The sequence below is a fragment of the Protomyctophum bolini genome, assembly GCF_963924005.1.
Source record: "Protomyctophum bolini genome assembly, chromosome: 18".
NCBI lineage: Eukaryota > Metazoa > Chordata > Actinopteri > Myctophiformes > Myctophidae > Protomyctophum > Protomyctophum bolini.
The window spans coordinates 10,463,514-10,478,953 of NC_137879.1; the positions used below are offsets into that span (position 1 = coordinate 10,463,514).

General features: G+C 43.8%; 1 protein-coding gene across 2 annotated transcripts in view; it reads left to right on the top strand.

Annotated features, from left to right (window-relative positions):
* Positions 1-15,440, top strand: part of adamts14 (ADAM metallopeptidase with thrombospondin type 1 motif, 14) — a 90,524-nt gene that overhangs the window by 10,646 nt on the left and 64,438 nt on the right. For both annotated transcript variants that reach the window (XM_080789685.1, XM_080789684.1), the window contains exons 3-4: positions 10,674-10,836; positions 14,873-15,075. In XM_080789685.1, coding sequence (XP_080645811.1) covers positions 10,674-10,836; positions 14,873-15,075 — 366 coding nt within the window. The remainder of the gene's footprint in view (positions 1-10,673; positions 10,837-14,872; positions 15,076-15,440) is intronic.

Genomic DNA, 15,440 nt, shown 5'->3' on the forward strand with positions numbered 1-15,440 from the left:
AAATAAATAAAAGTGAGTACTTTTCCCACCGCTCGTGCGTTTGGGAACTGGCACAGATTGGATTTCACGCGTGATGATGGAAACACGAGCAACTGGGATAACTGCAGCCGGAGGAAGAGCTGCTATTTCTGTTTCCCAATCGGTTACATGGAGAGGGTTCCACCTAGCAACAGGAGGAGGCAGGGCTGCAGGGGTTAAATGGAGACAGATCCACCTAGCAACAGAGCTGGGGGATCACATGGTGGAGAAAAGGACTCGCATTTAGTTTTTTTACTTAACCCATTCACCCATTGAGACCTGAGGACCAATTCTATACACGGGTTCTGAATGGCTGGAAATGGAAATGAAGAGTTTACAATGACATGATAGCACATGCATAAACGTTCCTGAACACCTAGAACGCCCAGGACGAAGTGTCTTCGTCTTATCTATTAGTAACGCCCGACGCCCAGGACGAAGTATTGTCCAAAAGACAAAGTTTATTGATGTGAAAATGGATCGCATGCAGGCTACACAGTCTGGGAGCGCGCCTGTTGGGCAATCCTCCATGTTGCGTAAGAGTGAGACGTCGTCGAAAAACTCCCCTGTTTAGCAAAAAAGAAAATCTTAAAACATTAATAACTCACGATCTAAATCATCCCGTCTAATTATGATCCTGTGTTTGACGGCCCTCCGCAGTCCAGGCGCTATAGTCGCGATAGATTTATTCTTACCTCCCGTTGTTGGCGATCGATTTTGAAGCGGCGTGGCTATTGTTAGCTGCTACACACACATTCACATCCGTCGCTATAGTGGTCCGTGTTTATAAATGGACTGGGCGCTATAATGTAATGGATTAAATAACCCCGGGCGTTCTAGGTGTTAATGATTATTTCTGGATTCAGTATCAGTACAGTATGTCATGATGTATTTTCTGTAGTATTCGGGTTATTGTAGCGTTGGGGGGAGGGCAGGGGGGAGAACCCCTGTTCTAAATCCCCCTGTTCTAAAACTGTTTTCTGACAAACTTATCAGTGGTCCTTAAACTTCCCTACCACTGAATACCACTGAATTATCTGTATTTGGCCGTGGACCCCCATCTGAAAATATTTTGTTCCAGACCCATCTGTACTGTACTGTACTGTCAACAAACGCTATTTCCGTGTACGGACACGTACACATAGGGACACACATTGCTGTCTATAGGAGTGGCTAGCACCACTCAAAAATAGCAGACAGATCTGCCATTTTTGAATATCCAGTGCAAAAACTAAATCTAAGGTCTTAGGTAAAGGAAATTCCACTATGTAGAAATACTCTGTTGGTAAAAGTAATAGTTCGGTATTCAAAATTACAAAAGGTTTTTGGCATCAAAATGTACTGTCTGAGAGTACCAAGAGTAGAAAGTACGCAGAAATGTAGAGTGGTTAGATTAATACAAGTTTTATTATTATAATCAAAATGTATGAAGTAACTACAGTATCAAGTAATTGCATAAATTTTGTACAATATTTGCCTCTGAGAAATTACCTCAAAACTGTACTTAAGTAGAGTACTTGAGTACATGTACTTAGTTACTTCACGCCACTGGTTGGGGGATCAAACTCCCCTTTTGGCTGCGGCCGGCGGGTCGAGTTTGGAAAACTATAGTTTTCCATCTATCGGAGAAGATGGAAAATTCTTTGCACAAATTGCTTTATCCGTGAATGTTTGCAGGAATACTGTAAAAAGAGGGGCTGGTGGTGTTCCTCTTGTGTTCCAGTGCAGTATTGATGTTTAATCCTAAAACAAACCATTGTATGTATACTTAACCCATTCTGGGCGGGCACCCATTTTGGTATTAGCACTATGTTATGCTTTAGCTATTGAAAAATAGCAGATCTACAAGCTCATAGCGCGCCACCGAGTGGCGCGCTACGAGCTTGTAGGTCTGCTATTTTTGAAAAATCGTTTTTGAGAATCTGATCTCAGGTCAGAATGGGTTCATCAGAGCAGTGTGTGTCCGGTGGAAACCTCGTATGAATCTGATCTCAGGTCAGAATGGGTTAAGAGCACCCAGATGGTTTTGTGCGTGGCACCCATAGGTCCCCTTTATAAGTGACACCTATTGCATTACTGTTCAGATGTACGATGAGGAAGGCCTCTGGGCCGAAACGTCCCTTTTGTTGCATGCTGCTATGGGGGAAACTGAATAAACAAGAATCCTTTTGGATACAACGTGAGCGCTGGTATTGTTTTCTATAGACTGTATCTTCCAGAACCATGTGCACCCAATGCACTATTACATGGAATTATTGTTTCTTCTTCTTTCTTCATGACTTGTGACGGTACCATGAGTATTAAACTGTACAATAGACACATTCTACTGTACTTCTGGGGGGGGGGGGTGTCTGGCCCTCACAAGTGTAGGAATACACACAGTCGGTGCACATGCACGCACGCACGCACACACACACACACACACACACACACACACACACACACACACACACATTGTATAGTCTACATGTCAGCAGGTATGTGTGACAATTTAATTATTTCATGTGTGTTTAGCTGTTGCCAGGTGTAACAGCTTTGGGGATTATCCATGCATTGCTATATACATGCATGCATTTCTGTTATGACAGCAGGTCAGCTCCTCCCAGTAATGCTGTAATGAAGTAGACCTACTCTATACACTTTAACCAAGCGAAATCTGTAATGAAGTAGTTTGAGAACCCTAAATGGATCAGAGCCTTAACCCATTCTGACCTGAGATCAGAATCATACGAGGTTTCCACTGGACACACACTGGTCTGATGAACCCATTCTGACCTGAGATCAGATTCTAAAAATGTCAGTCGTACTTCGATTTTTCAAAAATAGCAGACCTACAAGCTCGTAGCGCGCCACTCGGTGGCGCGCTATGAGCTTGTAGATCTGCTATTTTTCAATAGCTAAAGCATAACATGATGCTGACACCAAAACGGGTTCCCGATCAGAATGGGTTAATTAGTATCATTGGTAACACCTGTGTGAAGCAAGTACTGTAGGGGTGCGGCCCGGAAGTAGGAAGAGTTATTCTGTGTGCATAATTATAGCCCATTGGAAGTGATTAAACTAAACCAGCGGATTGAGTGATGCTGTATAGTATGATCAATCATGTCGATTTCTAAAAGAAATAATCAAATAAATTAGAAAGATGCAAATCCTGCGGAATTGCAGACGTGGTTGCCTATCTCTGTAGGAATATTGTTCAGTTAGAAGAGTTGAGTTGGGTATGATGTCACTGTATACTGTCCAATCAGATGAGGGCAAAGTGCACAAATGCCTTCGGTGGCCAATCGGAGGGGAGAATAGATAGAGTTGTTGAACGATGCGAACATCTTTAAACTATTTAAGTGCTGGAGTGCAATAACAATAGCCTGCTTGCCTATAGGCACACACACACACACACACACACACACACACACACACACTACTACTACAAGAGGTTTCTGCCTGACAGCAACGATACCTATATAACTTGCAGCACCTTTAACCTTGAACGTGCATGTTAAAAATGGCTCCCATGGAAGGGCTGACTGCCTGACTCTATAGTACATGTGTGTGTGTGTGTGTACTTTTTAACCTAAAATATACAAAGGAATGTTGCTTCTGGGAATTGAATCGGTGTGACTTCATAAACTGCGTGACCTCCGGTGACAGCTGGGCTCAGGAACGGCTCCAGATCTTTGAGTTTGAGAAAAAACAGAAGGGATTAACTTCTCTCTCTCTCTCTCTCTCTCTCTCTCTCTCTCTCTCTCCTTTATGGATCAACAAAGTGCACGCCTGGAACTAGAAATTATACGTTTCAAAACAATCGGCCTCAAATTGCAGGTTAAGCTTCTTGGAATGACAGTGAAGACATTGATTTCCCTCTGCACATTGTTAGTGCAGGCATCCGTAGCCCTGGGCTCTTCTTCCATTTTTAGATTGTGTGCGTGTGTGTGTGCATGCGTGCGTGACACGTGTGCGGGTGTTTGTGTGTGTGCGTGTGTGTGTGCGACGCCACCTTCCCAAGGTGCACACACCTCTTCCGCCTAGAGCCCCCCCACCAACCAGAACAACCCTAAACCAGGCAGCCATGCACCCCCCACCACGTGTGTGTGTGTGTGTGTGTGTGTGTGTGTGTGTGTGACACTACCTTCCCAAGGTGCACACACCTCTTCCGCCTATAGCCCCCCCCACACCAACCAGAACGACCCTAAACCAGGCAGCCATGCACCCCCCCCCCCCCACCCTGACCTGTGGGTGCAACTATTTGTGACGGATGTTGAGTCTTATCTCGCCGGATGTCATAGTTCAGTAAGGCAGAAAAAGTGCACGGAAATCGTTTTCTGTCCAAAACGAGTTATCACGTTGTCACGGTTCGCTCCTCTGCCCTTGGACTGTGTTTTGGGACTTCTGTGTTTTGGGACTTATTACTTGTATTTGTGTTCGGTACCTTATTTTGTAGTTTTGTTCCTAGTGTTTCTTGTCTGCCTTGTTTGCTGTCTCCTGCCTTGTCTCACCTCCCTGTATTAGTGTAACCCTAGCCACCTGTGTTCTGTTGCCTGTTTTTTCCATGTGAGAAATAAACCTCTTGAACATTCACTTCTCTGCCTGGCCTGGCCTGGTCGTTCTGCATTTGAGTCCTACCTCCGTGACCACACCGTGACACCCGTACGTCAACTGCCAGGTATCGATGAGTTAAGTAATCCACCAGCGTTTTGACCTTGTGTAAAGTCATGCTAAGTGGTCAGATGGGTGGTCAGTCGGTCCTTGATAATGGGAGGGTCCTTGACTAATTTAATAGACTAAGGGGGGAAAAAGGTGATTTATTTTGGGGCCCTATACTGTAGGTTCATTAATGGCTTGTTAAGAGTTATACTGACCATGTATATAAAGAGACCTTGCTGCCTCTATGCAGCTTCGCAGAGCCAAAACGACAGCCCTCTGAATTACATGAATATCCACCTTCAAAGTTGCTTTTACCGGCGTGTGGAATGTAGTGTGTGGGTGAGCTCTGGAGGTTAGATGTGTTTGCCTTTTTTCCCCTAAGAGGTCAGTGGCAACTGCCGGAAGACTCATGCCTCACGCTGTGAGGTGTGAGCTAAACCGTTCCCAAAGGTGGAAGACTCATGCCTCACGCTGTGAGGTGTGAGCTAAACCGTTCCCAAAGGTGGAAGACTCATGCCTCACGCTGTGAGCTAAAACGTTCCCAAACGTTTTAGCTCAAGAACCCAAAAGGGAAATTAGATGTTTGCCCACGGGCCCAGGGGACCCAACCTATAGTGAAAATAGCAGATCTATAAGCTCACAATGCGTCGAGCCGCGTTGTGAGCTTGTAGATGGATAGTGGCTTTGTTTTCTGATTCATGGAATTTAAACACATCAAAGTACAAACGGCTTGTACAGGTAATCATGAATGAAAAAAAATCTTTGAATTTGTTTTAAATTCACAGAACTTTTTCCAGGCAGGCAGACAGACGCCATGCATGCATACTGTAACATAGATCATTGATGGTTGTACACAGTCACAGGCGTAGGCCTATAATATATATGGGTTCAGACAGAGGGCTGGATTTCAGGTGAGGCCCAGTCGGTCAGTCAGTCAGTCAGTCTACACCACATGTTTACATCTGTTTCCTCTGTATGGGTCTCCCTCCCAGATGTTTTGGTCCTGTGCCTCGGTGTACCATTGACACCATTGGTTCTCAATGTGTGGTCCGGTGAGCAAATAATGTCTGGGGTCCATGAACTGTCAAGATTTCGAAGACATTTGTAGAATCTGGTCTCAGTCCTACATTGGTTAATATAGCATCAATATGTATCCATTTATATGTTTGGCTATTCAAAAACCAACCCCAGAGGAAGTATACAGTATAGGCCTAGTGCACTCTTACTTGGAATTTCCTGGTTCGGATTCGGAACAGAATTCCTTTGCCATTCTGTCACCTCTCTTGCCCTGTGACCCCCCCCCCCACCCACCCCTTCACAGTGTGTGTGTGTGTGTGTGTGTGTGTGTGTGTGTTATCAGTCCAGAGATGATGATGACCCTTCTTTGACGTGATTTAAATTTAGACGCTACAACAACGCTGTTCTCTGTGTGTCTATTTATACATAGTCTTCTTGAAATACACAGAACTGTAGACAGATTCTTACTGGCATGGTGGGCATTGCTTTCTTTTCCTGCAACCTGCAAACCCCCCCCCCACACACACACACACACACACACACACACACACCACTGCACTGGAAGTATAATTATGGAACCAGCCCCTCCTATATGTCTAGCTTTGAAGAAACATAGAAGACAAAAGGGAGGACGCAAATTGTGATCGTCCAGAATGAGATGATGTATGATGACGTATGATGATAAGAGAATATGACTTGTACAGTATATCATATAGTTACAGTATATCGTCGCTGTTGGGCACCTCCTATGTCCGTATTCTTCTAACTTTTTGTGATTTCCCCCCCCTAAATTTACGCAATTATACAACAGTTAGCCTACCCTTAAAACTAATATCATCATTTTTTTAATGACAGATGTAGCCACTACGACCACAAATGTCCCAATAAACTAGCTAGTCTGCTGCTCTCTGGGAGATTTCTGTTGTATTGGTGAACACATGGCCTCTATAGTGTCTCCCTCAGTGAATATATCTGATGTTGGTGAACACATGGCCCCTATAGTGTCTCCCTCAGTGAATATATCTGATGTTGGTGAACACATGGCCCCTATAGTGTCTCCCTCAGTGAATATATCTGATGTTGGTGAACACATGGCCCCTATAGTGTCTCCCTCAGTGAATATATCTGATGTTGGTGAACACATGGCCCCTATAGTGTCTCCCTCAGTGAATATATCTGATGTTGGTGAACACATGGCCCCTATAGTGTCTCCCTCAGTGAATATATCTGATGTTGGTGAACACATGGCCTCTATAGTGTCTCCCTCAGTGAATATATCTGATGTTGGTGAACACATGGCTCCTATAGTGTCTCCCTCAGTGAATATATCTGATGTTGGTGAACACATGGCCCCTATAGTGTCTCCCTCAGTGAATATATCTGATGTTGGTGAACACATGGCCTCTATAGTGTCTCCCTCAGTGAATATATCTGATGTTGGTGAACACATGGCCCCTATAGTGTCTCCCTCAGTGAATATATCTGATGTTGGTGAACACATGGCCTCTATAGTGTCTCCCTCAGTGAATATATCTGATGTTGGTGAACACATGGCTCCTATAGTGTCTCCCTCAGTGAATATATCTGATGTTGGTGAACACATGGCCTCTATAGTGTCTCCCTCAGTGAATATATCTGATGTTGGTGAACACATGGCCCCTATAGTGTCTCCCTCAGTGAATATATCTGATGTTGGTGAACACATGGCCTCTATAGTGTCTCCCTCAGTGAATATATCTGATGTTGGTGAACACATGGCCCCTATAGTGTCTCCCTCAGTGAATATATGCCTCCTTGACGTGAAAAGGTTTGAGCACCACTGATTATATATAGCAACATAATGGAAGTTTGTCAGGAGAGAAAACTGTTTGGATTTAGAAAACATTTTCCTAATTACTGTAGGTCAGGAGGAGGAGACCCCCGCAGGGTCTCTCCCCCCCCTCCCTGGGGGGAGGAGGGGGGGGGGGGAGGAGGCTTTTGACAATCTGGTCCTGAGCACACAGCCAATAAGACTATCCATCCATCACAAATATTTACGTTAAATCACTTAAGTTCTAAAACAAAGATGGCCAGGAAGAGGATGTTTAGCTCATGGAAATCAGTGTCCGTATAAATGTTTGCCCTCTCCTCTCTTTCCTGCCACTCGGCGCACTGCGCTCCGTCCGTGGTGTCGGTTAGTGGAGTGTCCTGTGAGGTCCATTCACTCAGCGCACTGCGCTCCGTCCGTGGTGTCAGTTAGTGGAGTGTCCTGTGAGGTCCATTCTAAATGTGTGTCCTAAAATCACGTGGTTCTCAAACGTTTTCGTGCTCAGGAGGACCCGCCAAATAATAATTTATGTATTTGCCTTGGACCATTTTAAAATGTTTTGTGTCATGCAGGGACCGCCCCAGAAGAGAAGATTTGTAGCAGAGACTAATGTGTAGATAGATGGATAGATAGATTCTTTATTTTTGTGTCATGCACCCAAGGCGTCCAGTCCACATGGACATATAGGACACACCATACAAATCATTGCTTCAATACTGCATAAGTGTAAAAGAAACATTTTTTTTTTTTTTTTACACAAACAAAACATTCTGCCTTTTTTTCCCACGCTTTGCATAAAAAGTCTCCTAAAGCAAAACTCCAGTTTTTCGTGGTCCTCTAACCAGAAAAAGTTAACAAAATAATACAAATTCAATAATAATTCTTCATATAATGGGCAGTAAAACAAATCATCAATTTCTTTCAAATCACACACTAAACACACTCTGTCCTCCTCAGGAGTACCAATGAATCTACCCGTTTCTAAAGCTAATGGTAAGGTCCCAGAATGCAGCTGTGCACAAAAAGATCTCTGACTTTTGGATACATTTTGTGTAACATAAGGCTCGGGGCCATAATTATTTATATAAGACGATATGTTCCTAGTTTTGGTTTGTACCATAAATCAACAGCCCAACTCTCCTTATACCCAAGGAACATATAGTTCTGTATTTCATGAATATTACAGCATAGTCTATATAAATAAACAAATGATGAATTATTCATAAAAAATTTAAGACTTTATTATATAGTAGTATAATAGTAGCTGTCAAGGTGTAAAGTCAAAGTTATGATGGTATTTATAATCTCTTTGTTCACCAGATGGTCACAACTCAAGGCTCTTCTATATTCTTCCCTCGATATTCAATTAATCTCAAGGCGCATGCAGGTGTGAAAGACACGGAGCACGTGTCACGAATTAATTAACTGCAGCTGACAGTTCTTTGTTTTAAAATGAAACTGAGAATGCAGACACTGACACCCTTTGTCTTCAGTTGAACTGTAGCCTACTGTATTTTGAAAGTATACAAGTTTCCATAATTTCCATTTATGTTCAACGCGAGGGGGAAAAAACACAATTAACCCATTCTGACCTGAGATCAGATTCATACGATGTTTCCACTGCTGGACACACACTGGTCTGATTAACCCATTCTGACCCGAGATCAGATTCTAAAAATGTCAGTCGTTCTTCGATTTTTCAAAAATAGCAGACCTACAAGCTCGTAGCGCGCCACTCGGTGGCGCGCTATGAGCTTGTAGATCTGCTATTTTTCAATAGCTAAAGCATAACATGATGCTAACACCAAAATGGGTTCCCGTTCAGAATGGGTTAAAGGACGACTTCACCACTTTTCAATCTGTCTTCGTCTAATATTATTGGTCCTCACTAATGTTCATGATAAAATAGAATATTTGTTTTTCTTCTCTATAGTCTGTGTCTGTCTCATAGGTAGAGGGCTGTGGGCAGTTCAGAAACCCGTCCACCAGTGACATCATCGATGGGGAATCCAAGCTAATAGAAAATGTCAGGCTTTCTATTCCTGAAAAGTTGCTGTGCGATAATGGAAGCCATCGTTCACATGATAACAAAAATCTAAATCTTGTTTTGAAAAATAAATCTGCCTAACGATGATGGAGGACGGGTTTCTGAACTGCCCACAGCCCTCCTATATGAGACACAGACTATATGAGTAGAACATAATTGTGCCATTTTATCATGATCATCAGTGAGGACCAATTATATGATGACATGTTGAAAAGTGATGAAGTGGTCCTTTAAATTCTCTATTATTTATTTACGCGATTATGTGTGCGACAATCTGCCAGGTAAAATGTCAGCCCTATAATGGGGCAGGATATAGGCTTCATGTGGTCTCACCGACGTGGGTAGACGACGCAGAAATGGCCAACAACTCTTGGTAAAGTCCATGGAAAACCTCTCAATTAGGTCTACCTGCGTCACGCAGCCCCGCTCAGCTCTGGACTAAATCGTCCCCAATTGATTAGGGCCCACGCTGTAATTACAGGCTCCGCGCGCAATTACTCCCCTTCAAAGAGGGGGAGTAAACGGGTTGGGGGGGGTGGACAGTGTTACCATGTCTGCTTATTCTAAGCGACTTTGGGTTTGGGCGGGGGGGGGGGGGGGGTGGGGGGTTGTTTATAAAAACAGTGGTTCTTAAACGTTTTGCATGTCAAGGATGGCCCCGCCAAATTAATATGCAATTGTCTGTGTATCGCCTTCTGACCAGATTTGTGCTGTTAAAAGTGTGTTTAAAACTTATTTAAAAAATGTCACTCCCCCAACATCTTGTTGTGAGCTTATCTGCTATTTTCAAACATATATATATATATATATATATATATATATATATATATATATATATATATATATAGGTTTAAACTAAAGTGCTCATGTTAGCCTATAGTCGCTTCTTTTCGGGGCCTCATGTTTTCATAGACCTCTAAGCTTATTTATCTCACAAACTCTGGCAACAGTTGGTTGACGGTGTGGTGGTGGACTAATTTGGAAAACCTCTCTCTCTATGTCTCTGTCTCTGTTTCTGTCTCTGTCTCTCTCTCTCTCTCTCTCTCTCTCTCTCTCTCTCTCTCTCTCTCTCTCTCTCTCTCTCTCTCTCTCTCTCTCTCTCTCTCTTTCTCTTTCTCTTTCTCTCTCTCTCTTTCCTTCCAGGCAGGTCTGATCCGTACTGATAATGGGGAGTTCTTCATCGAGCCGTTGGAGAAGGGCCAGCAGGACGTGGAGGTCAAGGGTCGCGTGCACGTGGTCTACCGCAGGTCTGCCGTCCGGCGGGAGCCAATCAGCAGCCAGCGGAGGGAGGACGCTCACAACGAAGGTATGGACGGTGGTGGTGACGTCAGTGGAAACTATACAAGAGTAGTCTGTGTGTGTGTGTGTGTTGTTGTGAATGTCTGTGTGTGTGTGTACACTGTACACTACCATCATTTTTGCCTTTATTGGCAGGCCTTGTTGTATGATGCTGTATAGAAGTTGTTCTCCCAGATGACATTGAATTAGCAATTTAAGGATTTTAAGACCTTTTTAACACCTTAATAAATACTTCGATCATTCAATCACATTTTTAGAATTAGCCTAAAAGCTCTAAAATGTTGTCTGCTCCAGGTCTGCTCATGAGGAGCGCGACAACACAAGCGGTAAAAAGAAGGAAAAAAAAGCTCAACAGTCTAGTCGGTCCCGGGCGCGTGCACGAAACGAGCATGCGTGCGACAAGTTCACGGGACCGCGCCCATGATGTAAATACGCTTGCGTTATCGCCCCACAACTAGTTCGGCACACGTACAGAGAAAAAAAACGCAGGTCTCTCATTGTAAATGAATTACTAGGTGCATTAATCGCTGCCCATCTGAAAGGACCTTTTGCCTCAGAATTCTATTGGAATCTATTCCTTAAAGGCATGAATCACGCTTTGGTTGCAGGTAGAGCTGTTACGCCTCCGGACCGCCGCCCAGTGTTTCGTCGCCCCGGTCGACATGGTTTTGAGGTTAGGTTTAGGCATAGTTTCTGACTGTGAGGTTTGGGTTAAGGTTAGGTTCAGGCATAGTGTTGGAGAGGTTACAGGCTTAAGGTTAGGTTCAGGCATAGTGTTGGAGAGGTTACAGGCTTAAGGTTAGGTTCAGGCATAGTGTGTTGGTTAAGTTAAAGGATTCAGGGTTTAGGGTTAGGCATAGTGTTGGTTAAGTTAAAGGTGTTAGGGTTTAGGGTTAGGCATAGTGTTGGTTAAGTTAAAGGTGTTAGGGTTTAGGCATAGTGTTGGTTAAGTTAAAGGTGTTAGGGTTTAGGCGCCACCTGGGCGCCACACCAAAGGAAGAGGGAGTACCGTTACACACCACGGCCCCTTATTCCACTCAGAGTTATGACCGGCACACACACACACACACACACACACACACACACACACACACACACACACACACACACACACACACACACACACAGCCGCAGCAGAACCAAGGTCCCTTTCACTTCACCAGCTGCTCGAGTGAGGAATGCTGTGATTTTGCGGTAATGCCGGAGGAGTTGGTGGAGTAGTAGAGTGAAGTGGAGTGAAGTAGTGGGGGGTTGGAAATGACCTTTCCTTCTCTTCTCTGAGAAATGACACAACTTCAACATGAATTCCTTTTTTTTTTTCTCTCACTCTCTATCTCGCGCCGCAACAATAGCTTGAGCATCTGGCGTTCTGCTGAAACCGTAGCTGACTATTAATCGCCCTCCACTCCATCCATGCACGGTGTCTGTGGCTGTATATACTGTATGAAAAGGGCCTTTCAATTTCCTGTACAGCACCTCGGCCTCGGCCCGCGCCTCGGCCCCCGCATGAAAATCAAGGTTTTTAATCAGGAAAGGCACTCATTTTTTATGTTCACAACGGGGTTTGATTACCGTACATTGTTTCGTTGCTGTCGGGCATAAAACCTCTTATCTCCATATTTAAACTGTGTTTATAACGCCTCACTTGCGTCACTCAAAAGCGTCAAAAGAAAGGTAGCGGCTTCGCGCCGCGTTTCCAGCTTGTAGAGATCTGCTACTTATTCTATTTTTTTAAAGTGAATCCTGAAAGGAAACCGTTTTGGACATATGAGGTTTCCACCCCGACAGAGACAATACAGTATATATTACATTATATATATTGACTCTGGCGGGTGGAAACCTGTGTGATTATGTGTGATCACCATAGAGGCAACGATGTCTGTCTCACTGCCGTTGCTTCTTCACCACGACTACAAAGAAACGGAAAATGGCTTTCGATTGAACTTGATGTTCTAGTTTCAGAATAATCCATACAAATGCATCTCTGTATGTATTTATGGTAGATGGTGCATTTCTATAACGCTTTTATCCAAAGCGATTTACACATAATACTGTACATGTGCATTACATTGATTCATCCCATACATTCACACACCAATGGCGGAGGAGACCATGCAACCTGCACATCCAGAGCAATTAGGGCCGACACAATAGTATGCCCGCAAGTAGTTCATTCAAACGTAAAAGAAAACATGAAATTTGAGGTTTCTGCCGACAGCAACATCAATATATATATATATACGACTTTCTCAGGAATTCTCCGCAATCAAAATGGAATTTGATCTTTCACAGCCCTGCAGCCAAATGCCATGTTGTTTTTTTTTCATAGTACAAGGCCGTTTGAACAAGGCAGTTTCTGCTTCTTGTCAACATCCAGCCCACAATGACATTTAGAATCTCATAATTGCTAATCTCCATTTCAGCTAATTGCTGAATCCTGCTCTGTGCCTTCAGCGCGGCGGGATGATTCTAAACGGGGGCCGTGTTCTCTCACCTTGTCTCACAAAGACTAATTACTTTCAGGCACTGACTTGACGATATCAATTTAGTCTTAGTCATCATGGCTTTGTAGTCGTTGTCATACTGTAGATGTAGTGGATGAAATCCACGCTGTTGATGTGTGGGTGTGCGCTGTGAAAATAATGAAGAAAAGAGCACATCAGCACTTCCCATACATACAGCAGACACAATATCACAGAGGATATAAAAAATAAGAACAGAACAAGACAACATAAAAGATACAAATACAAATGACGTTCTTCTAATAGACCAGATCACAATGTTTGTACGCCAGTTAGTTCTCAATGCCACAATGTATTTGTCCACGGACCCCCATCTGAAAAGGTTTTGTGTCCCGGCTGGGACCCCCAGAAGAGAAGATTTGTGTAAAAAGAAATTTCAGTATATATTCAATATATTTCAAAAGGTTTCAAAAATAGCAGATGTATACAAGCTCACATAGCACAGACCTGGAATGCGTGCGTGTGAGTGTGTGCGTGTGTGCGATATGTTGGAATGAATGAATGGCCTTTGGAGTGGGCCAGCTCTGTGGATTGGAGCTCTGAATGCACATATTATGGTTTGTAGAGTGAATGTAGGCCAGAGGAAATGGTCTTCTGACTCTCTAGACTCAGTAGGCTGCAGGGGATTTATGAGTCTGGAGAGGGTTTCTTTCTTCTTTTGTTTCCTGGATGGATTTAGAAATGTAGGCCTATACCTACAGCAGTGGTTCACAGCCTTTGTTCATGTCACGGACCACCCAATTTGATACAGTATGTATGAGACTGTGGAAATGTAAAAAAAAATCACACTTGTGTGAAGTAAGGCGACGCCCATTGTGGCTAGCCTGCCACATGACGTGCACACGTAAAATAATCCATAGACTTGGCTGCCACGTGATGTCACGAGTGGGGGTCCTGAGGGCATGACAGTTCATAGACCTTGCTGCCACATGAGGGTTAGCGCCCCTCAAAAACTATAAATAAGGGTTGTTATGTGTTCCAAAAGTTCTGTACTTTTACTCGATATGGCCCTTTTACTTGTAACAGAGATTCTCTGCTGGGTGGAAACCGCATTATTGCCAAAACGGTTTCAAAACCGTTCAGGATTCAAATTCACAAAGAGCAAAAAGCAGCAGTTCTACAGACTCTTGCTTTTTGATACTTTGATACTTTTGATGGGGTGTTGAGGTGAGGGAGTTCCAGGGGGTGCCCAGCTTATGGAGCCTCTAACAGGTCCATTTGGTTCCATTTGTACACTCTCAGAGTTAAATTAACATTGATTTTACATTATACGTTGGGTTGAAAATCACTGCTAGAGAGCCGTAAGAATCTTCTCTTATGGGGGTCCTGGGCATTACGGCATATATTTTCAAATGGGGGTCCGCGGGCTAATAAGTGTCAAAGTTGGGGTTTGAGACACTGCTACATGGCGATAAGAGGTTTCTGCTGTCTACAGCAACAAAACAATCTAAGGAGCAGCAGTGACTGCTCCTCTACTATTGTACGATCATAATTATATGCATGTATGGTCATATTTCACAGTGGTGGACTTTGGCATCGCTGACCTCCCCACGGCGCTGGACGTGGTGCAACACAAGCTGTCGGAGGCGGAGTCGGAGCGCAAGCGGCGGCACGCCAAGAAGGACGAGTACAACATCGAGGTGCTGCTGGCGGTCGACGACTCGGTGGTGCGCTTCCACGGCAAGGAGCACGTGCAGAACTACGTGCTCACACTCATGAACATCGTAAGTCACTCTCATCGACATAGTGAGACACTCTCATCGACATATTAATAATAATAATAATAATAATAATATATACGATTTATATAGCGCTTTTCTGGGTACCCAAAGTCGCTTTACAGAAAGAGTACAGACATATTTATTAGAAAACTATTTAAAAAGGTTTAAAAGGTTAAAAACTAGAAATCAAAATCAAAAGAGGGACAAACAAGAAGGGGGTGTGTCAGTGTGTGTGGGGGTTATGTAGGGAAAGCCAGTTTGAAAAGGTGGGTTTTGAGTGTGCTTTTGAACATTTCGAGGGTGGGGGCAGCTCTGATGTGAGTTGGGAGTTCCAGAGAGAAGGGGCAGCCACTGCAAAGGCCCGGTCT